General features: G+C 35.7%; 1 protein-coding gene across 3 annotated transcripts in view; it reads left to right on the top strand.

The window, feature by feature from the left end:
• The window catches only part of TMEM117 (transmembrane protein 117), a 392,305-nt gene that overhangs the window by 230,084 nt on the left and 135,256 nt on the right, over positions 1-26,965 (top strand). For all 3 annotated transcript variants that reach the window (XM_054591210.1, XM_054591211.1, XM_054591212.1), the window contains one exon: positions 24,250-24,347. In XM_054591210.1, coding sequence (XP_054447185.1) covers positions 24,250-24,347 — 98 coding nt within the window. The remainder of the gene's footprint in view (positions 1-24,249; positions 24,348-26,965) is intronic.

Below are 26,965 nucleotides of genomic sequence, written 5' to 3'. Positions count from 1 at the left end.
CTCACCATCTCAGGAGGCTATCCCTGACTACCCTGTTTAAGTTAGAATTCTCGCCGACTCTGACATCCTCTATTTTACAAAATGAGCACCGTAATAGAGAATAGCAGAAGATGGTAACTTAGACCATATAGTCAGGGGTAGTCTCTTGAGATAGTTACAATTTTGCTAAGAGCAGAAGTGTGAGAAGGATTTTGATAAGCATTGTATAGAACTTATTTATTGAGATCAAATGACATTGGAAAATCCTGGCTTATAAGAAGGTCAGATAAGGCCTCTTTAAAAGAGTAGTGGCATCTGAAAATGAAGGTCCGTCAGCAGGTGTGAGGGGCGTTGTCAGCAGAGCATGGAGTCTCATGGAAAAGGAACGGAACATATGAAGATCCAAAGAGAAAAAGTCAGAGAAGTATAAGGACCTCAAAGTTGCACGATTTTGGCTATTGCAGCAGGAGTGAGTGGGGTGGGGGGATACATCTGGAGATGCTGAAGGGCCAGGTTTTAAAGATTTTTTTTAAAAACCAAGTTAACTATTTTGATTTCTAAGAGGACAGAGAACTACCAAAAGCAGATTGGCACACTACTGGGACTGGAAAATTGAGAAGGTTTTGAAAAGGATGAAGAGTTGATACAGAGATATCAGTTGGGAGTCCAGGGCAAAGAAGATGGAGCTTATACTAAGGTGGTTATGGTAGAGACAGAGAGAAAAGAACATATTTGATAGATATTTTGGAGGTTGGATTGACAAGATTTTTGCAGTAACTAGTGATGGGAGTTGAGAATGGGGAGGAACCCAGGATGAACCCGTTTCTAGCTTGTGAAACTGGATAGACTTTAGTGGCATTCACTAAAACAGGGAGCATTGGAAGGGGAGGAGTTTAATGAGGGTGGGGATGGAGGCTTTGAGGTGGAGTTTGAGATGCATAGAAGAAAAGGTCACCAAAGAGGGGAGACAGACCAGCCCAGGCCTAAGAGCTTGTAACAGATGAGAGAGCAGTGCTGGGGATAAATATACAAACATCTGTGGCCAACAGATGATTGCAGACAACATAGGAATTAGTGAGCTCACCTGAGCACAGGGTGTAGCGCGGGGGTGAGCATGATAGCGTAGGATCAAGGCTCAGGAATGCCACCATTTTTGGTCAGGTAAAGGAAGTAGAGCTGGAAAAGGTAGATTAATAAAGACTGACAACACAAATAGGAGGAAGTCAGAATGGTATCATAAATCAAAGAGAATTTTAAAAGGAAAAAGTAGCCAACAGTGACAAATGATACAAGAAAAATACTGGAAAAGTGGTTGTTGGTTTGATTGAAATGGACTATTTTTAGTGTTTAGTGTTATGCATGGAGTTAGTACAGTAGAGTTATGATATATAATTGATTTGGAGATAGTTGGACTAAATGGGAGGTGAAGGTAAGAAACAGCCAGTATACATGATTTATTTAAGAAGTTTGTGAAAGAAGAAAGAAAATATAGAAGCTCAAGGGAGAGATGAGTCTAAAGAAGTTTTTATGTTTGTTTGATTTTTTTTTAAAAGAAGCAGCTTCACTTCCTATGTATTTCAAAATTTTTCTCAAACATTATTACTAATTTATGTATTCACCATTAGCCTCCGAAACTGTTTGCATCACTGAGGACTAACTAGAATAAGACACAATTGTTTGCAGTAAAATTTAAACTCTGCTAAGGCAGGGATTATGTTTTATATCCTTGTTCTTTGCTGTGTACTCATTACCTAGAATATTACTTGGCACATAGTAGGTGCTCAATAAATATCCATGGAATGAATGAATACATGAATGACTGATAAATATTTGTTAAACTGAGATGTATAAAGGATATCTTATTACTGCTTTTGTGTGAAAGTCTTTTTCAACTAGTAATCTCATGCCTAGAGATCCCCATTAAACTGTGAACTCCTCAATGGAAAGAGCTATGATTTGTTAATCCATGGATCCTTACCATTGTGTCCCAAGTTTATCACTCAACTGTATTTTTGCAGAATGACTAATTTTTTTGTCTTACATATGGTGGGGGAGCAGGGGAATAGAATTCAAGTAACAATCTTGAGTCCATGGGACACTGCATGGAGAGCTTGTTTTCAGCTCATAAACTTTAGTTTACTTAAACAACAAAAAAAGTATTTTTCTCTTTTAAAATAATCCTGTATGGGGATTAAAATTGGCAGTCTTCTCTTGACTGTGGCAATTCATTCTCAGCACTGTAAGGTGTCCTCAGTACTGTGGAATTCCAGCTGATGATGAAGAGAATGTAATGGTTTTAAGGTAATTGAAATGCTGTTCTCAGATAATTTTATAAAACACAGGAAGAGAATGACAAGGTTAGGATATAAAAAATAGCAACTGAGGACTGGTATAGTAACATGAAGGACTAGCTAAGAAAGGAAAGGGACAAAGTTCTGCTGGACATGTAAAATACCCAAAGCCATCATGTTCCCCATGTTGACAAACTGCTATCCCAGCTGCATTTCTCAAATTAGTAAAATCGAGCTACAAACCATTAAAAAGATACAAATAGCTTCTCTTGCAAAACACCCAGGACCATTTTTTATTGCATTGCCTGTAAGGGTGTTCTATTTACAATGTAGCACAGGCCATTTTGGGAGGAAAATATTACTTTAGAACAGAAAGATGCACAACTAGTTTGGCTAAATGGTTAAGTATTTAAATATGCTAGATGAAGAAAATATCCTGGGAAAAATATTATTGAACACCCATCTTCCTTTTTTACTTTACACAAAAGATGTACTGTTATAGCTCATTTACGCCTCAATGCGCAATGAACAGTCTCTTTGCAGAAAAAGCAACCCATTCCTTCTGCACACGTAATCACAGACTTGTACTGTAATTGAAATATTTGTTCATTTATAGCTTATTTGTGTTCTACATTTGCCTGTGGCTGGGCCTCTGCAGGTAGAATGAAGTGGATTGTTGCAAATTTGATTAATGGTGGTGGTGAGCTGGTAACTCAGGCTGAAACCCCGTGCGTTTCTTCTTTCATGCCTCATGAAAGTTAGTAATGGTTTAATCTAACAACATACAAAGTGGGGACTGATTAGGGTATGGATTGATTAAAATATAAAGTTACAAATCATTTAGTTACAGATTCTCAGGTTTAAAAGAGAATGTAATGATTATCTTATTAATTTCAGTGATCATTGGTTTGTTCTTTACAACTCTGCCAATAAATTATCTAGAATTGGCTTGCATGCCTCCAGTGATGGAGATCTCATTACCTTGTGGGAAAGTACAGTCTAGGTTCTGACAAGTCTGATTTTTTTGGAAGTTTTTTCTTACAGTGTTCTTAAATCATTTCTCTTGAACTACATTTTGTGATTGTTATTCCAACTGCTACAGCCATATCAAAATTTCCTCTTTCATATGACAAGCTATTATATATTTAAAAATACGTACACCTAGGTACTTTATTCTCAGGGAAAGCATTTACAGTTGAGTTAACTTCAAGATAATTCATTATCTCAGTCACTATTATATCAATGTTTTTCTTAAAATATGGCTTCACTACAGAATTCATTATTCCAGCTATGGCCTGCCAACACAAAAAAAGCTATGCTATCACTTCTCATGTTTTAGATGCATTGTTAATTTTGCCCAAGATTACATTCATTTTTGATAATCACATCAATTTATTGATTTTTGTTGAGTATTTTTACAACTATACTTTGTCACATAAAGTACAGCTAAGCCGTGCCTCTCCCATTCTATACCTGTCTAATTTGTTTATGAACAAGGATGATAGAAACTTACATTTAACTTCACTTGGTTTTAACTTGTAAGGTCCAGGTCATTTCTATATTCTTTTAATAACACATGCTTTGATCATTTTCTCTCATCTAATCTACTTATCTTTGCCAGCTCCCTGTCACCTCCAGGTTTGAAGCACAGAACTTAATCATGCAATTCATTGGCTGATATATTAAACTCCAGCATTCCCTCTAGGTGGGCATGATTTCATTAATCAAACTCTTTGGATAAGGTCATTCAACCAATTTCAAACCTGTAAATATCACTTTGTAGTTAAGAGCGTGGGTTGAAAAGTCAGAGATCCTAGACATGATCCCCAAACCTACCGTGTAAAAGATGTAAAATTTTAGTTATTGTTGATAAGTTTTTAAGTCCTTCAATGTTATGGTTTTCTTACTTTTAAAGGAAATAACAAATCCACCTCCTAGAATCTGAGAAACACTTGAAATGGTATGGAGTATGTAAATTAATACTGGCTGTCTTCATCATTGTGTTATATAAGAAAACACTAGCTCTGATGAACTAGACGTTAAAACTCTCCTGTAGACATCATTATGACCACTTATAATAATCAATTCTTGTATTATTATATATAAACATACATGTATACATATAATCCTGGAGGATTTAGAATACTCAGATATGTACTCTAAAGAAAAAATCAAGACATTGCCAATAATCCTCAGAGATAATAACAGTTTAAATTTTGGAGTATCTCTAATATTTTTCCCAGTGAATGGCTATGTTACATTATTTGGTAAGTATATAAATAGATCGTTGTTCATTCAGGCTTTCCCTATTATTGGATGCCTGTCTATATGATTATTGTTGCATGTGCCACAGTACACTGTGGTGCAGTCTTAGCCTACTGCTCTTTTAATTTTGCATACTTATTTACTTTGCGTAGTTGTTAATTGAGGGTTCTTGTATTGTTGGGTGACTTGAAGCTGAGCATGATTAATTACAAAGCACTGAGCTATAGTAAACACATGTGCTCAACATGTATTTGTCTAGTTCCTGCTGCCTGAAACATTATCACTAAGTCATTTGATGTAAGCGTTAACTGAACAGTCCTAGAGAGTGCTGTGCTGTAGCCTAAGGATCTAGGAGAACTTACCTGAAGAGACCAAGAGTAAATTTTCCATGTCTAGAGAACACACAGAATGGTTTTGCACAAATTAAAATGGGTTAAAAACTAGGATCAAAGGCAGGCCAGATAAGAAATAAAGTCACAAACGATTAATATGAAACTGAGTAGTATGTTGAGAGAATGGGGAGGGAGAGGTAGGGAAGGGCCCATCTGTTTGGCCCTGGTGTTGGCACATACGAAGTGAGGGAGCTGAGGGCTAACAGCCCCATTTTACAGAATCTCCACCTGTCCCATATATTCATTGCCTAGCTACTTGTTCACAATCAGCAAGATCTTCCCATGCTCACGGCCTAAGACACACCTCTGTAATAGGTGGGATTCTGAAAGTGTCCCCCCAAGGTTCCCAACCTTGGTTACTCAAACACTAATTGACGAATTGCTTGAAGGGTCTTTATAGATGCAACTAAGATTACTGATCATCCTTAAAGTAGGGAGTTTGTCTTGGATTAGCTCAATGGCACAATGTAGTCACATGGGCTCTTAAAAGCAACATAAAAAAGCAGAAGAGAGACACAGCAGAAGAGATGGGGCAGAAGGGAAGTCAGAGAGATTCACAGCATGAGATCAACTTGGCCCACCATGCTTGGTGAGAAGATGGGGGAAGGGGATGCAGGTAAGCCCGTGGCCTCTAGAAGCTGAGAATGACCTTCAGACTCCAACCTACAAGGAAATGGGAGACTGAGTCCTGCCAACAATCAGACTGAACTTGGGAATAGATCCTAGAAAACCAGCAGAGCTAGATTACGCTTCATTTTCTGATTACACAGTTGTGAGCTAGGAACTGGGTGTTGTTTTAAGCCATTCAATTTGTGTTAATTTGTTACAGCCAATGACAGAAAACCAATACAGTCTCAACCATAGTTAAGCATAACATCCTATGCCAAGTACCCAAACCTTTGACTATGGTCCTTTCTTTGTCTAAAATGTTCTTTTTTTCCCCTCCAAGTAACCCCTACTCATCCTCTGAAATAAGCGTGTCACCTCCTTCAGGAAGTTTTCCTTGATAGGATTCAGTATGATTTAGATGCTCTTGCTCTATGCTGCCTCAGTAACCTGTGCATACCTCTGTCATTGAAGTTATCTACTAGTAATCACTGATTTGCTTGTCTATGTTCCTCTTAAAAAGCCTTAAATAAGTTTTGATGAGGGTTCATATCTGGCCTGACTTCACATCCTCTGTGGCTATTGCAGTGCCTGGCACTTAGAGCCAGGAAAACGTGACTGCTGAAACAATGACTGAAGTGAGAGGGGTTCTCGGGCCACTGGCAATGAGCTGAACCATAATGTTCAATCAGAAAAATTGGGCAATGATTATTTTTGCCAATTTATAGAAAAGGTGTAGTGGTTAAAATTTTCCAGCTTCAAGTTTAATCCTGTAAATTATTTTTCAGACTTTTCACCACCTGCTTGTCTTCCAGGGAGAAGTAGTCCATAAAATTACAAGAGAAAAGTAAATTATTAATCATATAAAAGCTTAGGGGAAAAGGTACTGGTGTTTAAAAAAAGTATTTTTTCATGAACTTATGTTAATGCTTATGAATTTATATTGTATACATATAGCTTAGTACTGTAGTACTAATCGGTAAAATTCCTATTTCACATGTTACAAATATTACATTATGTTTTACATTGTATTCCACAATGGGCCGTAAATGGCCTACTGACTTCCTTGCATTCTATTCCCTGAGTCAGATAGATAGAGGGTCTTTGATGTATGAAATCATGGATGTGGAGTTGTTTCTTTAATGGTTTGCGCACTTCTGTTTAACATGATGTACAACAAAAAAGAATCTGGTTAATATTTGAGATAAAGCAGTGCATTAAATCTCCTGCTCATTTTCGGACCTACCATATATATATATAAGCTCCTGCTTTCTTCTAGTGTTATTCTTAGTACCCGTTCTCACATGCCACCTACCACCCATTCTAACACAAAGCCACACTTTTAAAGCAGGTCACCAGAATGTTCTGCAGCAATTTGAGACAGAAAGTGTTGCCCATCCAACAGAAGCTCCTAAGGGCATTTCAGCAGGCAGAATGCAGAATGATGAGCAGATGATTTGACTGGAATCGCTGCCAAAACCTCCACTTTTGTGAAAAGGGCCTCTGGGAGCTGTGATAATGAGGTGTGGTTAGACTTTTTAGCATCTGCTCTTACAGGCTGCAGGGGAAGCCCCCACCCTCCCTGTACTAACGCTGACAGCAGAGTCAAGGAAGCCCTGATGACTTGCCTTCCACTAAACCTTAATTCTCAATGAAAGTGATCAGGACATTTTTATCCTGCAGAGACCTAGAGAAGGCAAAGCAAGAGAGATTAGTCTAGAGAGAGTGGTATCCTTCACTCTACACCTTGTTTGTTAATTTGGTAGCCAACTTTGCAAGTCTTCTATGAGCTGGTAAATGCTCAGGGGAGGATGCAGAGACTGTGGAGACATGTATGTGTAAACTGCTCACCGCCAAACACCCCCATATGTTGTGTCATACTCAACCAGCTTTCCTATGGAACGGGGCAGGTGAAAATGAGAATGATTTACTCTCATGATAGCCTATTTTTGTTAGGAACATATCTTTAAAAAATCTAGTACTATTCAGAACTCTGCTCAGTTTAACATAATTTTGATTAGCCATGTTGTATATCTAAGTGGTCTGATTTTATAGTCCCTCATAGAAGGGTTATCTTAACATCCTTCACTTTGTGATGATTTTGTTGAAGAAAAGCAAAAGAAACAAAAGGTATAAATTTGTAAAAAAAAAAATTAGATGACAATGGCACTGGAAAAGCAAAATTAGCTTCATCTCCAATCTCTCAAAAGCATCGTTACTCCATGTAGGTGTGCTCAGCACTTGGGAAGCACGTTAAAATTTCGACTCTTGAGAGTACTGCTTGGCCATGGGTCTCCAGCGGGCTAAAGGAGTTACCCTAGCTTTAAGCTACTAACTGACTCCTTGGGAGTGATTTGAGAAGTGAAAGAACCTGGGAGGATATGTAAAATAATTATCTTAATCAGCAATAATTTCACATTTAGGCATCCTCATTTAATTCTTAAGGCAGTCAAGTTTTCTAGTACATATTTGTTTCTTGCACAGATGGATTCTGACTTGGGAGATTTCTTAAAATTATTTAATGTATGTGTGCTTTTTAATTGTAGACCAATTTATATTTGCATATTTATTTCTTCCCATATCAGTCTAATCTAGATGAACAGAGGTAAATAGGGAAAAAAACATCAAGGCCCTCATGATCTTTAATATTTTCTTAGGTTCCTTGGATCTATGCATTTGTCAAAGCAGAATTTTTACTTTTCTATTGTATATTATTTTATGTTATATACTATAAAAGTAGTTTTGACTGCATACAATTTCTCATATTATGACCCTTAGAACTACTGTTGTTAACCTAGTATTTATTTGTGTACTTAATCATTTATTAAATATTTGATGGTACCTGGGGAGTAAGAGCCATATATTTTCAATACTTAGCACTCAATAATGTTTTTTGAATTAATACTATGTGCCAAAGAAAGTGTGGGCTATTCAAGTTGAATACGATGGACCACTAACCTGGAAGAACTCATAGTCTAATGAGGGAAACAGGTATGTTTCATTTTTGCTTGATCTTGAGTCTCGGGTCATACGTAGAATTAAACAAGGAAGTGAGTAGCTTCTTAGGCAAAGCACTATATCCTAATATTTGAGGGTTAATTATATGCTGCCCTGAAATGACCCCATTTTAGTATTTGTTTTGGGGGATGGCCACTCGATGTAACGGGTGCAGTGTACAAGTATTGAGCAGAGAGATCCTCTGTAAGATCCTAAATGACTCATATGGAGCTTTAGCCAATGATTTACTTAGCATTGATCTGTCTGTCCACTAGACCTGAAGAAGAATCGATATAGCTAACTCTCTTTCAAGAGGCAGCTGATGAAATTAAATCCTTATTTTAGTTGGATCTGAGAATGGCTTAAGAGATGAAGTAAAAGAATCCCACCTGGTATTTGGGGGAGGAAGATGCACATAAAGCACTTTCCAGAAAATATTTGAAAGGAGGCTATGAAATACAGTAAAATGGTTGGGGACATTCAATGAGGCAGGAAAGCGAGTATAGCCAGGTTTTAAAGATCACATGAAATTACCAGGCCAGTGTGAGCAATTTATATCCCTACATCTGATTTTAGTTATTCCCGATTTGGGCTCCTCTGTTTTGAGGCAGGCCGTTCTCTTTTCTCTTTTAACGACTCTGGTCGTATTCCATTTGGCTTTGCTTTTCTGTTTACCCTTTGCTGCTAATTCTGATTCATTTTTCCTTATTGTTTTTCTGATCCTATTTTCACTCTTACTCCATTTTGTTGCTTAGCTGATTCAAGGGCCCCTTAAGTTGGTAAAGAGACAGGATCTGAGAGCACTGGCAGATGATCATGGTTTCCAGAGCAACTCAGCCCGAACTGTGCTGTCCTGGGGGCCAGAGGGCCAGGAGCTCCTCACCAGCCTTCGCCAGTTATGTACTCCTTGACTCTTGTCTTTGGAGGTCAGAGGATAAATAGAGGAAACTGGTAGACCTTGGTGACAAGCCACCTTGCTCCTGCTGCCTTCTGTTTTGTACAAGCATCTCCCACAAGCAGTCTGTTTTGCTTAACTATTACCCACCCCAAGTACTTCCGTCTTCTGCCGCTCTCTCCCCGTTGCCCTCCTGTTTGTTTTACTGAGCTCATTGTTCCCTTTTTTTCCTCTTGTCACTCATTGTCTTACAAGATATTATGTAACTTTATTATTTAAAATTTTCTTTCACTAGAATCTGCCATAATTTTTGTTTTTCACTAACATAGCCCAAGGATCCAGAATAGTGCTTTAGCACTTAGATTATTCTTACTAAATGTTAATTGAATAAAAGAGTGAATGCCTTCCATGACCATCCACATCATTGCCATAATTAGGAAAGGACTTATTTTGTGGTATTAATATTTATTTAAAATATCTATTTGTGAAGAATCTTTCCTTTAATAAAGTATTATTGCAGAGAATGGTATTTCTCTTTACAGTATGAAAAGATTAGTTTGTTACTGTAAAGAGCATATAAAGATTTGTGAGAAAGGCTTTGATAAGCTCAAGATGCTAAAAGAATGTTAGATTTGCTTCTGTACAATAGTATACTCTGGGAAATAAAGGTATTTACCTTAGGCTCATGTTATCATGAACATGCATTTTATTAACCTATCGGTAATGTATCAAAGGATATGACAGCATGCTATACCTGAGAGATAAAATAAAATATTGTCTTGCTATTCCTCCATAACAACAAACATATCTCAGTAAACTGCAATGCTTAAAGGCCTTTTGTGTAAAGGGGAAAGTACAAATGGTCAGAAACCTTAAAAGAGCAAAGAAAAGCAGTAATTTATTGCTATTCTTTAACACTTAAGGAGAGAACTTAGAGAGGCTCTCAAAAGGAACTTTTCTGCATCACCAGAAGGGGATGTAGAAATTATTTTAGAAAAATTAGATTGATTTTGTAAATAAAAACGCAGGGTTTAAATAGTTGCTTCTAACTTCTTGGGAATTATGTGCTAGACGCAATGGCTGAAAATGTGTGAAAATGTGTGAAATACCTGTTTTTAAGTGAATAGCAACCAAGCGTGATTTTCTTGACAGAAGGTTCAAAGGCCTTATGCCAAAAGCTGGTTAAATTGCTCATGAAGTAAGGAGAGATGGCAAACAGGACCAACTGTAGACCAAGGACTGGGCCATGTCAGCTGTGCACACGGTGTGGGAAAGTAATAGTGGAAAAGGCCATTCAAAGAATTTAATAGAGTGGGCAACCCACTTTCATGATATCCTAATGCTTTAAAAATTTAACATCCAAAACTCTAAGAATTTTGGGAAAAAAACTTTGGATTTGGGGAGTGGTTAATTTTATATGAAATATTCTTGTTGACTTTTTTTATACTCTTAAGCCACATAGATGTACAGCAAAAATATTGTTTCTTCAGATCAAGGTTCTCTATGAAGGTTGTATAGCAAATCATTTGTAGAACTTTAGAAAAATAACAAGTCCTGGGCTCTACTTCAGACAGATGGGATTCAAATGCTCTGGGGCACGGCTCAGCAGCTGTGTAATAGGAACAGTATTCAGGCGATTCTGATGCCTGTTGCTGACTCCTTGTCACTACTGAAAGGGAGCCCATTTTTCTAGATTCTAGGTAAGTATCTAGAAAAATATCTACATAAATGAAGAGAATATATGGAGTAAGAAACAGATCATCAGTAATTTCAATACTCCTCAGATTTACAACTCTTTATCCACAATTCTGAAATCTCAAACGCTTTGAAAAGAACAACAAAAAAGACTTCATACCATCTCACTCAGTGGCAAAACATGCCCTACGCTAGTTCAGTTTTTGGCAAAACCAGATCTGAACTGTTACGAGGCTCTTGGTGCTCTTTGTTTATCCCAACAAGAGTGACAAGTCAGGTTTTGTTATAGAAGCCTGAATATATTTTATTGGGGTGTACCTGCTGAACTGTGTATGTATGATGTTGCCTATTTAGAATCTGAAGAATTCTAATCCTAAGATGTACCTGGCCCCAGTAGCTCTTGGATAAGAGATGGTAGACTTGTAGTAATGGCCTCAGCTGACATTTTTTTCTGTCAGTCCTGCATCAAACAGATGCGGACATTACTCCTTGGTTCTAAATTCCTTGAAAGGAGGGTCTTTGATATCATCACCTTCTACAGTAATAACCTTACATATTGGATTTTTTAAAATAGTATCTCCCTAGACCTGTATTAGTGGGGGTCCACAGAGAAACAGAACAAATAGGATATATATCGATTTATTCTTGGAATTGGCTCACACTATTATGGAGGCAGAGAAGTCTCATGATCAGCCGTTTGCAAGCTGGAGACCCAGGAAAGCTGGTGGTGTAATTCAGTCCAAGTCTGAAGGCCTGAGGACCAGAAGCACCCATGTCCAAAGGCAGTGGAATATAGATATTCCAGTTAAAACAAAAAGAGCAAATTTGCCCTTTGACTGCCTTTTTGTTCAACTCAGGGCCTCCACAGATTGGATGATGCCCAGCAATCCTAGAGCACTCTCCTTTACTCAGTTCAGCAGTTCAAATGTGATCTCTTCTGAACACGCCCTCGCAGACACACTCATAAATAATGTTTGATCAACTGTCTGGGCCCCCTTAGTCCAATCCAGTTAACAGATAGAACTAAGCATGACAAGGCCTCACAACAATCTTGGGAGGGATGCAGGGCCTACCACCCTCATTGTAAGGAAGAACAACGTGAGGCAAATTAGTGCTCAGGGGAGAGCTACAGAATTAGTGCTTGGTGTTTAGTAAATTGAACATTGCTTCAAATTCCAGAGAACTAGCAACTTAGTTTCCGCTCTCCCTTTGCCCCCCCCCGCCCCCCCCGCGGCAATAAGTAAAGGAGTGTGTGGAAAAACAACAAAAAAACCTCCTTTAAAACAGAAAATATTTAATAAGCACATAAAATATATAAACATTTTCTAAATTCCATGAACACATATAAGAGTCAAGAGATGCACATTTTATTTATGATCAGAGTCAGTTTGAGCATAAAGGTGAGTGTGTAAGGGTAAGATTGCTACTAAATTGTGCTTCTAAAAAGTTTCTTTCTAATCTTCCTGATTTAATATAACACTTGCCCTCATTTTTATAAACTTTGCTCAAATAACAAATGGCTATTCTTAGAGGAGAGTGATGTGGGAGGCGGGTTTGGGAGGAAAGGGTGATCACACGTCAACCCCATTCCCTCCCCAGCAGTGGGATCTCCGGGGGCCGACACGCAGCCCCCAAAGTCCTCTGCACCCCAGCTGGGCCCCATGCTTCCTTCTCTGCCCATTCAGAACATCCTGGATGCCCCGTGTTCTCATTATTTTCATAACGGGATTGTCATTTTTCAAATCCAAGTGTGAGGGAAGACGGTTAAGAATAAAATGGCCTACTTTGGCTGTAGTACTAAATGGCCCCGTGCAAACTTGAAACTTCTCTGTGCCTGCTTCTCCGTTTGTTAAAGGAAGATTGTCAAACTTATCCAACACCGAATGGCTGTGGGTACACAATAGCTGCTCTTTCTGAGTGCTTTGAAAATTATTGTATATTTAATGCAAGCAAGGCATTGGTTGAATGCACCGAGTGAACGAAATGTGTTTCCACAAATAATTCTGAATATAGATGATAAATTATTCATCAGAGTAAAACATCATTAATATTAATAGAGTGGACACATAGTACATTGGCTAAGTGCTTGGACTTTGGAGTGGGCATTCCTGCATTTAGTCTGCACCCTGGCTCTGCCACACTGTGATCTCAGGCCACTTATCAAGCCTCTCCAAGCAGCATGGTCCTGTTCTATAAAACTGGGAATGCAGTAACACCTGGGTCATGGAGAAAAATGCATGTTAATTGGTTGTCATTAAACATATGTTAAGCTCCCAAAGATATGAAGTGCAAATTTGATGAGACTTTCCTTTGCTTCATATTAATTAAAGGTAGAAATGAGGTGTAGGGAACAGAGGTATTTTTCAAGTGCAACCAGCTTCTATACTTGTAGACTTAACAACAAAACAGAGAATCGATGAGGTTCATTGGACTGTGTTCCTTTAAAAATTATTGAAGATCCTTCATTTTTTTCTCGAATTCTTTATAGATATTAATCATGGCTTTCTAGCTTTAATGATGAAAACTTGAATTCTTTTTTAGAATACTGTGTTCTATACAATGTTAAAGTGAAGATAATAGAAAGTGGAAAAATTGAATTGTTGCTGAAAATATGGTGGACTAGATACCAGGAGAAAGCAACAATAACAATTACCACCACTGCAAATACAAAACAGCCTGGCTATATAGATTTACTTTTAAAAAAAACCACGTAAATATAATAAAAAGAGCAGTCTTTTCAAAACCATCGTCTTATTTTAGGAAAGTAAATGGTATCCTTAGAGATCAAAAATAAAATGTGATGCAAACCCAGATAAGTAAGGAGAGGGACAGTGATTGGCCAAGGGCTTCTACCAATCATTAGTGAATTAAGGCTCTTGTTTTTACATTTATTTGAGGGAAAAGAGACAAACCGAGAGCCCAGGCAAGATATGTTGTCAAATCAGGGACAGTCAACCTAAAGCCAGGAACTCTGGAAAGCTACGCTCTTGGTGAGAATACTGACTGGAAAAAATGGCCCCAAATAGGGAGGCACATTAGAAACTTCGTTGTCTTTTCAAAGGTCTGGAGAGAGGAGAAAATGAAGTCTCCCCTGAGAATTTATAACCATAAGCTCTTTGTCAATTGAGTAGACAGCCCCAATTCTCACCACCCACAGTAAGGATTTATTTTAAAGTGATCCCTGGTTGGAAGTTTCTTTATGTCTTTCACAGAACCAAACATAAATTCCCTCTGGAAGAACCCATTCACAAATCAGTTCTTAAAATACCTGCACAAATAAAATGCCAATAAACATGGCTGAGAAATCAGAAATTACAAAACACACAAAGAAACACTGGCAAGGGTAATAGTAGTGAATACAACTAGCAGAATTCGAATCACACAGATTTCAGTTTTTAGAATTATCTCTATAGAACATAAAATAATATTTTTAAATAGTATGTTCAAATAAACAGAGAGGGAAGTGACAATATAAGTTAAGAATGAAAGACAGGGTCATTTGAAAATGACCCAAACAGAACTTTTAGGAATAAGAATATATAATGATTGAAATGAAAAATTTAGTCATTGGATTATAGAGCATGTTAGACAAAGGTAGATAATTAGTAAAGTGTAAATTACATGTGAAATATATATTTCCTAAATGGTGCACAAAGACATAGAAAATATCTAAAAGAAGGTAAGAGATGTTAAGTGAGTTCTAATGTGGATCTAAAGTTTCAAAAAATAAAAAAAAGAGAGGATAGGAGAGAAGCAAATTTTTAAAGGAAAAAAAAGGCTTAGAATTTCCCCTAATTGTTGAAATGCATTAATCCTCTTCTTCAGAAATCACAATAAACTCAAAACAGGAAAAAAAATTCCAAACCTAGACTAATGAATGTGAAACTACATAGCATTAAAGAAAGAATAACCTTAAAAGTAATAAGAATTTTTAAAGAAATGCCAGAGAATTACCTATAAAGAAATGACAGAGAATTGATTTCTGCTTAGCAACATTGGAGGCCAGAAGAATATTCCCATGTGCTAAAATATGGAATGAAGGAAATAAAGCTATGAGCATAAAGTAATGTAAGAGAAATAAAGGTACTATAGAGAGGATTATAATATTCAAAAATGTTGAAAGCCTAATAAAATCGGAAAGTCCTTATATGATTAATCAAGATTAAAAGGAAAAGGTACAAAGAAGCCATATAAAAATGAAAAAAATTAATAGAGATGGAATGTAGATAAAACATATGTTTCACTCTAGAAAATGTAAGGAAAATAACATTGAGGGAAAAAAGAAGCCCAATATAGAAAAATCATACTGTATTATTCTGTTAAACTATTAATATAAAAGTATACTAACTGAACAATATTTTGTTATATTTATGGTTACACCCAGATGGAATAAAACTACAAATAAAAAACATGAAAATGGGAATTATAAATCCAAGATTTAGAGCTGTGGCAGCGGTAGACAGGGTAATTTGGGGGTAAGCACAGAGGAGGTTTCAAGACCTTTGCTTTTATTGCATTTTTTAATGCACCTAGTGGGAACATGGCCTACTATCTGCTTATATTCATGTATTATCTATGTATGTATGAAATTTATAAATATTTGGAATGAAAACATCTTGAATAAGTAACTGCGTCTGAAAAATTTGATTAACGCATACTTACTAGGTTTAATTTTTAAAATATGCCCTAAAACTAATATTTTACTTGTATTTGAAATGAAAATATTTGGCTTTATTTTTAGACAGTGAATGCTGATAAGTAGGATTTTTTATTTTAGGGATACACACTTAGATTATTGCTTTCAAATTTCTAAGAGTGCTATTTTGTCATGCAACATTTAGTCCGTAGCATTATGATTCTGTGTGTCTTTAGGCAACAATAAACATAGAAATAATGCATGCTTTCACTTTAAACCATGCTTCTATGTGGCTGCCTTACTTCGTAATCTCTCAAATTTTGAAAACAAAACAGAGGTGGTTATAACTGATGGATGATTATCAGCGTTTTCTTAGACCTACTAACAGTAGGAATGTCAGTCCAGTTGGACGCCATTTTACCCCAGCAGCCTATCGCTTTAGATTTGTCACCTTATAAAGTTGGTTGATATTTTCATAAAATATAATTATTAAAACAAAATGGCAGGTGACATGGAAGTCCCGGGCCTGGGAGGCTGAGCCAGCTCCTTTGTCTGTCATTGGGGCCGGCAAGTATTGGACATTTCATTCAGAAACCTGGAAGGCTAGAATGCTGGAGTCCTGAAGGTGACACTGAGTTTCCCTCTGAGGGTACGTTTGCTCTTTCTATATTCCAAGTGCTCCTCAGCGGATAATGCTTTTTCCAGTCACATTTCTAAAAATATCCTTTAGTTCTCTTCCTATTGGTCCTCCATTCATGTATACACTCACAAGGCCATCATATTATAGTATATTTTGTATAATTAATTTTTCTAATAACACTCGCTTACTTATGTTAACAAAACAGAGAAGATAGGCGTACTGAAAACTACTCATTCTTTCAAGCCAAAAAACAAAGTAAATGTTCAATTGTGTAATATTGGGCCACTGTCATTTGATAATTTAGCCACTCATAAGGAATGGTATGTCAGAAGGTGGTATAAATATTTTTCTGCTGGCTTCTTGCTAAGCAAACTCAGTAACAACTCTCACTTTTTCATTTATTCTAAATTATAATTCAATGTGGTGGAAAGCAAATTGTACTGGGGCACATTGTATTTATTTTGCATTTGTTAGCACACTATTTGAAACTCTGCAGACTTTGCTTGGAAAAGTACTTTTTGATTGTGTATATTTCTGTATTCAGGTGATTCAGGTATATTTTGCTATATGTTCTATATTCTGAGACATGCCCAATTTCCTCACTTAATAATAAAACAGTCTATGACTCATTGTAAATCAGTAAGGATCTGGCAATAAGGTGCAATGCATTCACGAAGCTGGTGCAGGCTATCATTGGAGATAATAAGCAGGTGCATTAATATTCATGCTTTATGAAATCCTGGTTGTGCTTCTTAAAAGCTGTAGAAAACATTCCAAGTTTTATGTTCACCGGTATATGTCTGCCAGTGATTTTCAGAGAGTTCTTGTAGCAATTCATTCAAGGCATCACTAGGTAATTTAGAAAACTTTCATCCATGGTTTCCATTTACTTAATTATATACTCAGCTAATGTTCCTCTGTGGATATGCATAATCCTTTCTGGTTGGACCTTGGGTCTCTCTTTGTCTCAGCTGGAAGTGCTGTTGTGTAAAACTGATTTTATATGCACGCCTGCGTACGTGGTATGATTTGTGCGGTGGGAGTCAGCAGGCAGCAAAAGGGGAAAAACACGCATTGCCCTGTACAGCACAATATTTCCCTATTGCCAGATAAATACAATTTAGACTTTGTTTACACATAGGTGACCTAAGAGGGAAGAAAATAAAGCAATGCTATGCCACAGTGGATGCAAATGTACCAACAAAACCAGACCACTCCATAAGGATACACAGGCTGGGCACTGTCCGACTCCCTTACCTCTGTTATGCAATTTGTCAACACCACAAATAAGGCATATAAAAGTGTACTACTTTCAGTCTTTAAAATACGTGATTTATATGTTTCTTTATTCAGGTCATTGATAAATACATTTATAATAAAGCAGATATACTATGCACATGGATTGTGTGAGTTAGCATGCATCTCAGGCTTAATATTCCTGTTCTTTGAAATCGTAATTAATTTTTACGTTTTTTCCAGGAGTTGACAAAGACCATTTCTACCTCTTTTAGAATCTTAACTATGCACACCCTGTGTCTTTCCACCTGTCCGAGGAGTGAAAGGACAGGGTTGGGAGGAAAAGGGATGCTTTGCCATCTCTATGCTATCACTCCTGCCCCCCTATTACTACCATTAGCACCATCAGTACACTTATTGCTGGAGGACCTTCCAATGGAGGACACTGAAAGAGCTGCTGGGAGTGTGTTACCTATCCTAGCCCTCGTCGTGATTCCTAGCTTATCCTGTCTTAGGCCTCTTGATTCCCTTTGGCTCACCCACTTATCCTTTTGTTCATTCATGCATTCTGTAAATATTTACTGAGAACCTACAGTGCACCAAAATACAATGCTAGATGATGGGAACAGAGTGAGGACAAAATGTACAAAATCCCTTTAATCATGGAACTGATATCCTGGTGGTGGGTACATTTGCAGAGTTAATTCAGCCACTTTAGATCTTTGAGCATCTTGTATTCTCCCTCTATGCTCAGAGTAAAGGTGCTAGAATTGGGGTCTTTTAATTTCTCCATATTTTCTATAAAGAATTTTCATAGTATCAATCTCTGTCTTCATGTCATATCAGCCTTTGATGCATGGAGGTGAAGTTTCAGTAATACATTGAAATTTCTTTGATACCGTCTCTTAGGGATCTCTAAATTCTTTGAGGCCTCTGGCATTGCTGTTTAGCAATGAGAATATGTTTGCATCAGAAGATGCCAACATTCCATAAGAAAAAGTTAGGACCCCAAGAAAGACATGAGAAAAAAGATCTCCACTTGTCCTGATGGTACTGAGTATGTTATGGTGTGACTGCTCTCCATAGATGTAGGATGGACCCCCACACCAAATTTGTTCAGATGTTTAGATGATGATGTCACACTTGTACCAAGAGGGTATGTAATGGTGTATTTCTCACATAGTGAAGTTCCTGGGAGAGCATGGTGACTCTCAGGTAGTGCAAAATTAATCAAAACACTCATAATCCCAGTGTAGGACATGGCTGAGTGAGCAATATTAAAATTTAAAAAGGGGTGTAGGCAGAGAAGACAGAGAAAACCAGTGTATACATGATTGTTTCTCTAAAGAATAGAACTAAAATAATGGAAAAGAAAAGAATTAATTAAGGATTCCAAAAAGACAATATACAGATGATGTATCATAGAATTATACACTTGAAACCTATATAATTGTATTAACCAATGTTACCACAATAAATTTAATTTAAAAAGACAGTAGAATAAAGACTTGAATCTTGAAACTTAAAAGGGGAATTGTCCCTAGAAAAGTGACAGACAACAGTAGATAAACTTGGCAAAATTATTACATTCAAAATAAAAAAATAAATACTGAAGGCATCCAAGTAAAAAAAAAAATGCCTGTAAAGATAGAAAAAAAAATCCATGTTCCAATTTTCTCAGATTTCTCCTTGATGTCACTGAATAGTGTTAAGTGAAATAATACCTTCAGTTCTAAGGGGAAAACATTGGGACTCGAAAATTTTACACTGAGCCTAGTTATTAGTCAAGTATATAGAAAACAGTTGGGTTATAAGCTACACTGCTCTCATGAACCTTCCTGAGAAATACATTACAAAGTTGGAAGTAGTTGGAAAACTCTAGCAGATACACTGGAAAAGATCATTGAGTCGATTTAATTGTAGGGCTAAGGTTAAAAGAAGTACGTGACTTCTAGTTAGAGCCCAAATATTGAAATATCCCCAAATCCCAGCAACATAGAAATGATATATAGTGTAAGAAAATATAAAGTTTTATTTTCTCATGTTTTTTACATGAGGGAAGATGGTATCATTTAAAGATGATAAATAAAATAAGGATATAAGATACTCAAAGTGTCAAAAATTTAATAGGAAAAATAACATAGTGAGTGCAGTAGGGTGGTGGAAGGGAAGAAGGCAGAGGGAGGGGCAGCAGAAAGTAAATAGTTCTGTCAATGCTCATAGCAGGGAATAAAGAAAATCTAAAGACATAGTAAATACACACATTAAATGAAGTTTAATTATAAAGGTAATAATTAGAACAAAATAGAAACCTTTTATATTTCAGAAAAATGCACATTAACTGGTATGGTAGGAGATAAAAAAGAAGAAACTAAATAGCTTTATATGAAGTGATATAGGATTATGCTCAAGATATATTGTGAAATAAAAAGAAGTTGCAAAATAGCATGTAAAATTATACATGTTTATTAATATACTTAACATATATATGCTCGTTTATTGATAAAATAGCACTTGTTTCTTCTAAATGATATTCCACTAAATAATAGCTGTCTCAAGAGGTGCACTAGGTAGCCATAGTTATTGTTATTATATGTCCCTAACATTCCTAATAAATTAATATTTTACATTAATATCACATGTTTAACATGAAACTATCAAAGAAGGCTATAGGTATAGTATACATAGTACCTGCATGTGAGTATCTTATAATCAGGCTAGATTAGACTGGCAAAATTGAACAATGATATAGAATGCAAATTAATGCTCGGTTATGTTACACAAATCTTCTGTGAAACCTTCTTAGATTATTGCAGCCTTTGGTGGCTGGCCTCCCTTCCCTTTGACTTTTGACAGCAATATTTGACTGTAAACTATTTTAACATTATCCAATATCTTTATCTTCTTCTAATAATTCAATATGATAGTCTTGTCTTTATGGAAGAGATGAGAATGATTGCCAGGTCCATGGACTTTAAAGCCAGTTATTTAGCACAATAGTCACATGAAGCAAAACAATTGGGTAGAAATTCCATATACAAACAATAACACATAAGTAATTATTATAACACCTGCTGATATAATATGTATTGTGTGCCCATAGATACTGAATAAGAAACTAAAGTTCAGAGAGATGAACTTCTTTGCCCCAAATCAAAAGGTAGTAAGAGACAAAGGTAGGATGAGGACCCGGACAGGCTGGCTCCAGAGCTGGTGACATAGCAGCACAGAATGTGTGTGCCCCTGCTCAATTATTTAACCTCACTGACTTCTCTTTCTGTATTGGTGGAAGATGGAGAATAATGACTTCCTTTATAAAGTTACTATGACAGTTATTAAGAAAAATACATCTAAGAGCTTTGTAAGCCATGAAGCTCAATAGCAAATGTAAAATATCACAGTCGTCATTGCTGTCTTTCTGCTGCCATTGTTGCCACAACATCTTGTAGGCTCAACTCATAGAGGGACTGTAGATTCCTGCAGAGATCAGTCATTATTGACTTCTCAATCTCAACGCTCATACTTTCGCTCAGATTGTACAATGCCCATGCCCTAAATAGCTTATAATCACTGAGAAAGACTACCTGACAAGGCGTAGTGGGATAAGGGCCATGATGAAGTTTTGAGTTTTGTGCAAAGACCTAGTAGAGAGGAGAGGGGAGGGGAAAGATTGTGGTACTCAAAGAGTTAAACTTCCAGCTTAGGAAAAAACAACCTGCAATTTTAAATTCTAATAATTTTCCTGGGGGAAAAGCATCAGCACGTTTTGTATTGTATTTATGCTACACAGCAAACTTTTTGCATCATTTGTAGACCTCCCTTTCCTGCATTTTTCCCACAAAGACTGTCCTTGACCAACAACAGAAATGAATTTGATTTCTCTAATGCAGAAAGTAATTGGATTTTTCTTTATTGAATGCATCCCTTTAATGACTGTCTCTGCTCCTTTCAATTTAGCAAGTGACCTGACATTGAGCTGATGATATGACTTAAAAATAAACAGTTAAAAGCTGAGGGTGAAAAAGACCAGCTGTCTAGCATCAGAAAAAAAAATGTGTGTGTGTGTGTATGTGTTTGTTTGTTTGTTTGTTTGTTTGTTTTTGGTCCTCATCTTGCCATTTTCCTGGGAAACCCTTTATCCTTGAATGTCATTTTTACAAAACATGCTGCTGCAATAATTAGTCACATAGTGACAGATTGTCTCCTCCTAGAAAATATCATAATTATTTCCCAGAAAGTGCCCTGGAGAAAACATTGCAAATTGAATAGAATTTACCCAATAGTCATTCTTTTCTTTGAAAATATGTATTACTATGCAAACTCTTTCTGGAACAGGTAAATATTGCTGAACAGAATTAATCAAATCTTTTAAAAAGCTGGCAAAGCATAAAATATTTATTTAAATATTTATTTACTTAACCTTGAGGTATTGTAAAAATAAAATTATACACAAGATTGTTATTTAAGAAAGTAACAAAGGAACAGTAAATAAAATTGTTGTATTTGGAAAAGTAGTAATTCTTTCATTAAAAGAATTGTGATATAAAACTCTTTTTATGCCCTAGAATATGCCGGTGTAAATTTTTCTAATTTTGTCTTTATTCATATTTAGTAACAATATGAGACTCTTGATTCATGTTAATTTTTATTCTGTGATATTCCCCTTTGTTTATTTTGATAATATGATTTTTTGATTGAAGACACAATTCATGGGTGAGGAAAAAATCTTGTAATTTTAACATGTCATGAAGAAAATAAACAAGAAAGCCACCAATAAACAAGTTTCCTTTTAAAAATAGGTAAAAAAGTGTTTTTCTCTTTAAAAATTAGTATTAGTTGCATTTATACTTAGTAATTAACAGTTTAAAGTAATTCAGAGTTTACATTAAAACAACTTGTTGTTGAATCTTTTCAACAGTGAAGCCACATCACACAAAATTACTGTGGATCCTCATTTAAACAGAGTTTGCATAAATCTGCAGTGTTACTCAATGAAGGTCAATGAACTTGCTTTGATCCCTGTCAACCAAGAGAGGCTGAGGAATTATAGTCCTAGAAATGATATTGAGAAAGAATATAAAGAAAAATTAAGATCAAATATGTCCTGGAGACAGGGCTCTTTACCCATTGCTCTGATTGCATCTTAAGTGAGCATGTGAAGCTTTAACATGCCAATGAAAGTTTCTGGAAACCATATTTTGGTGCTGTGTTTCACAGTAAGAAGGGTTTGCTTGACAATTGATGCCCCTTCTGCAGGAAGGCCAGTAGTATTGAAGAGGTCACTGATCCAGAGGGACTCCCCACTGAATTACAGTTTTTCATCACAGATGATTAAATCTCACCCATTCCAGGTCAGGCCACTGCTGGAAGTTAACTTAAATAAAGTGTTAAGGCTTTAAAGGCAAATGAAAAATCTATTTTAACAGATAATGAAACTTGTTTGTTACTCTATTCAGTTTATTGCATTCCATATCAGTTTTCTTAATTTTGATGCTGTCTTTTTGGTTTTGAACATTATTAAATAAAACCATAATCAATTAAATAATGTTCTCTTCTCTTGAAGAGAAGGTAGATTTTCTGGGAAAGAAAAAAAAGTGTATGTGTGTGTGTACACATATGCAAACATGTTTTCCTTTATTAGGAGAAAGAAAGAAAGTTATTTTTCATTCCCATCAGTTTTTTGAAGACACTTATATTTCATCTATTATATTTTGGACACTTGCAAAACTATTAATATGAGATGTTGACAATGAACAATTTATTTTGTTAATGAACTTTTAAAAACAAGTATTTATATCCTAAGTCATTTTATCATTTATTCTTTGAGCAATATTTTAGTATTTTATATAAATGGATCTTAGATATTGGAGGGGATACAGAGAGAAAACTTCAACTTCAAGGATAAAACCTAGCAGAGAGAAAAAATGTACATACGTAATTAAAAGAGGAGGTAGAAAACAAAGTGTAACATGAAAAATGGTCAAAACCATAGTTGGAGGGAACAATGAAGACATCACAATGATAACATGGCTTTACTTAGGTCTCAGAAGTTGGGCAGAATCTGTGCACATGAGAAAATTAGAACATTTTTGGATGAAGGAATAGAATTGCTAATTGTTTAGAGGTGGAAGCATGAGAGGTAATTAAAATAAATGTGCCATAAAAAAAAATTTAAGTTCAAGTACCATACCTCACAAATCATTGAAGAAAAAAGGGAGGGAAAGGATTTCAGTATTTTGACTGGAAATATCAGATTTTGGAGTTCCTGATTAGCTAAGATAGAAAGAATATGGCACTTAATTTATTACATGTTTCTATAGAGGTTATTAGTATCTTAATGATGCCTTCTTTTATAAGGTAATCTTGATTGATGTTTAAAAAATAATCAATGTTTGACATGTTGAATGACTTTAAATATACTAAATTATTATGTAAAGAATATGAACTATTAAAGTTTTTAACTGGAGGAAGTATCTTTTTCTAATTTTTGTCTTTGCATATGTTCTAATGTTAAAATACATACATATTTTATTTTCAGTAAAATGTAAATTATCTACATATTTAGATCTGAATATGAATTTCTGAAAGTGCTAAATAAGTTTCTTTGATGGCTTCAGGTCACTGATATGATGCTTCAGGACAAACCCTATCCTGATTGGGGAAAATCCGCGAGAGCTTTCTGGAAGAAAGGAAATGTTAGGATCATTTTATTCTGGTAAGAGATTGTTTAATTTATTGATTTACGTTTTGCCTCACTCACTAAAGGACTCAAATTAGATGTAGTTTTCTTTAGATACACATAGAATTCTATCTGGATAGACATCATAAAGGTATATTATGTTCCATTACAATGATTACAACTGATCATCATAATTATTTTATGAATTAATCTCTGCTTACATAGTGTCATATATACACATTTACAAGAGATGTTTTGATAATATAGTGATGCATAGATTTTTACCAGAAGTAGGTTTTTAACTCAGCAAAAAGTATAATTTTTGTAAACGAAATATGATATTAAAATGTCTTCACTAAATGCTAAATTTCCAGTATATTTGACATAATTTTTTTAAAGAAATTATACAGAGAAGGAACCTCCTCACAAATCATATCCAGTTTATTGGCATTTCTTCTTTACATAGTTTCCCTTAGATCTGCAGCCCAATCATTGCAATTAATAACAACTTGGGTCTTATAGAACTTCATTTTATTGTGGCAGCACCATTATTTATGAGTATCTGAACAAGGTTAGACAGAAAAAGATAAGAATGTAGAGAGAGCACGAAGGGAGCTTTCACCTGGCTGATGGGCAAGAAGGGCGCTTTCACCTGCTGCCTGACGCCGCCCCAGCGCAGTGATTCAACTGATGAGTGAAAAGTGAGGGGTTGTGATTGAGGATGCTTTGTGCCTGGTACATTCCAGCGGGCTCACCTGCCTTTTCAAATGGAGGAAATGTCTGTTTATTCATGGACTTAATTTTGAGGGTTAACTTTTTTATGCACAAGCTAGAAAAATCATCATAACTAATGACTTGGAAAATACACACTCTAAGCTATCTTTGTGCTTTCGCACTATCATTAAATGTTGCATTTTAAATCCACTTTTTAGATTTCATTTTAAATCCACTTTTCAGCAGGTAAACAAAAGTAGATTTTTCAACAATATAAAAGTGAATGTAATTTTGTAGATGTTTATTCACACCTTGTATCTATGAGTTAAGTGTGGGCTATTTTTCTGGTGCAATTAACCTTGATATTTTTTTTTCTGTTCCAAAGTTCCCCATGTAGCTTGTCTAAATAATATACATTATAATAATTGTGGTTAATGTTTATTGAAGGTATGGTTTGCTACGGGCATTGTGCTCAGTACTTAATATTCTATATATTTTCTCAATAACCCTGACAACCCTGTAAGGTTCGTGCCATTATTACAAGCATAGGTCTCAGTTTTTAATCATTACATCACACTCCTTCTAGAAGAACAAAAGGTATATCAACGTGCAAATTTCCAAATGATTATCTTTAATCCATTTTTAGATAATGGGACTTGATAAGAATGTGAGATTCTGGAAAATTGTTCCACCCTACAGAATTCTCTACGGGGGTTTTAAGAATCACAATTTAAAATTCTACAAAAATGTTTATGACCTATCTCTTTTAAAACAATATACACTTAACTATGCTTACAGATATTTTTTGTTTTTTCTCTTTTTTTTCTATTTTATGGTGTTTATATTTTTTATTGTTGGTCAAGTACAGTTGTCTCCATTTCCCCCACCACTCTCCCCTGCCCCACCCACTCCTACCTCCCACCCTCAATTCTACCCTCCTTTTCCTTTGTCCATGGGGAAGGGTCAAGGAACATGTGTTAATTATTTTACCTTCAAAGGCAGCCCATTGATTATTGTTCAATGTGGCCTGTTACCAAGGTCGCATGTATATTATTTGCAAAGGTGAGGCGTGCATAGCTGTCGAAAGGCCTCTGTGGTTGCTGTCTTTAGCTGCTCTTAATTGCAATGCTGTTTCAAAGGAAAGGAATTCATACTGTTTTTTCTGAGTATCTTTGTCCATTTTTCCTTGAATATAAGTGCTCAGGTCTACAAATTACCTATCTCTTTTATACAAATGGGTTTATTTTTGACATATGTGATAGCCCTAATGGACAACCTAAAGCATATTTTAAATGTTGTTAAAAATAACTTAGTCACTGACAATATTCTTGAATGGAGAACAAGCTAAAACTCACACTTATTCCTATAGTCATTGTTTCTGTATAATTATTGACAGGAGATAACTCTGGGAGATGATTTTTCCAAAGTAATATTTCAAATCATGGAGAGTATAAATAACTGAAGGGGAACTTAAATGTCTCTTTAAAAATACTTTTTTTTCTATTTTATCTATTTCTACACAGATTATCTTGACAAACAGTATTCTTTTTAAAAAGGAAAACCTGATACAAAAAGTTGAATATGGAAATTATGTGGGAAGCAAGAAATTTTCCTGTATGTTCATACTTTTCAGATAAAAGGGATTTAGCAAGTAGAAAGGTTATTTTTCTTTTCCTTTTTTTTTTTTTTTTTTTTTTTTTTTTTTTTAGCTTTAGGAAATAAAATACCGAAGTCATTGCCAAGGTTTAAATGAAGTAAAAAATAGTATTTACATACTATGTGCTATGAGTCGACCACTCAAAATAGGTGTTTTCTTTCTTTTTTTTTTCCTAATTAAGAGAATAGATTAGTGTAAAAAATCTATGTGGAGAAAGGTATTTTATAAAGAAGGTAAACTTTTATTAGTTGGGATGTGACTACGTGCAGCAGTTTAAGCAGTA

This window comes from Pteronotus mesoamericanus, unplaced genomic scaffold (assembly GCF_021234165.1).
Source record: "Pteronotus mesoamericanus isolate MK-2021 breed Mesoamerican mustached bat unplaced genomic scaffold, CSHL_Meso_final scaffold_21, whole genome shotgun sequence".
NCBI classification, from domain to species: domain Eukaryota; kingdom Metazoa; phylum Chordata; class Mammalia; order Chiroptera; family Mormoopidae; genus Pteronotus; species Pteronotus mesoamericanus.
Note: the sequence above shows the minus strand (reverse complement) of the source record. Positions and strands in the feature narration are given on the sequence as shown.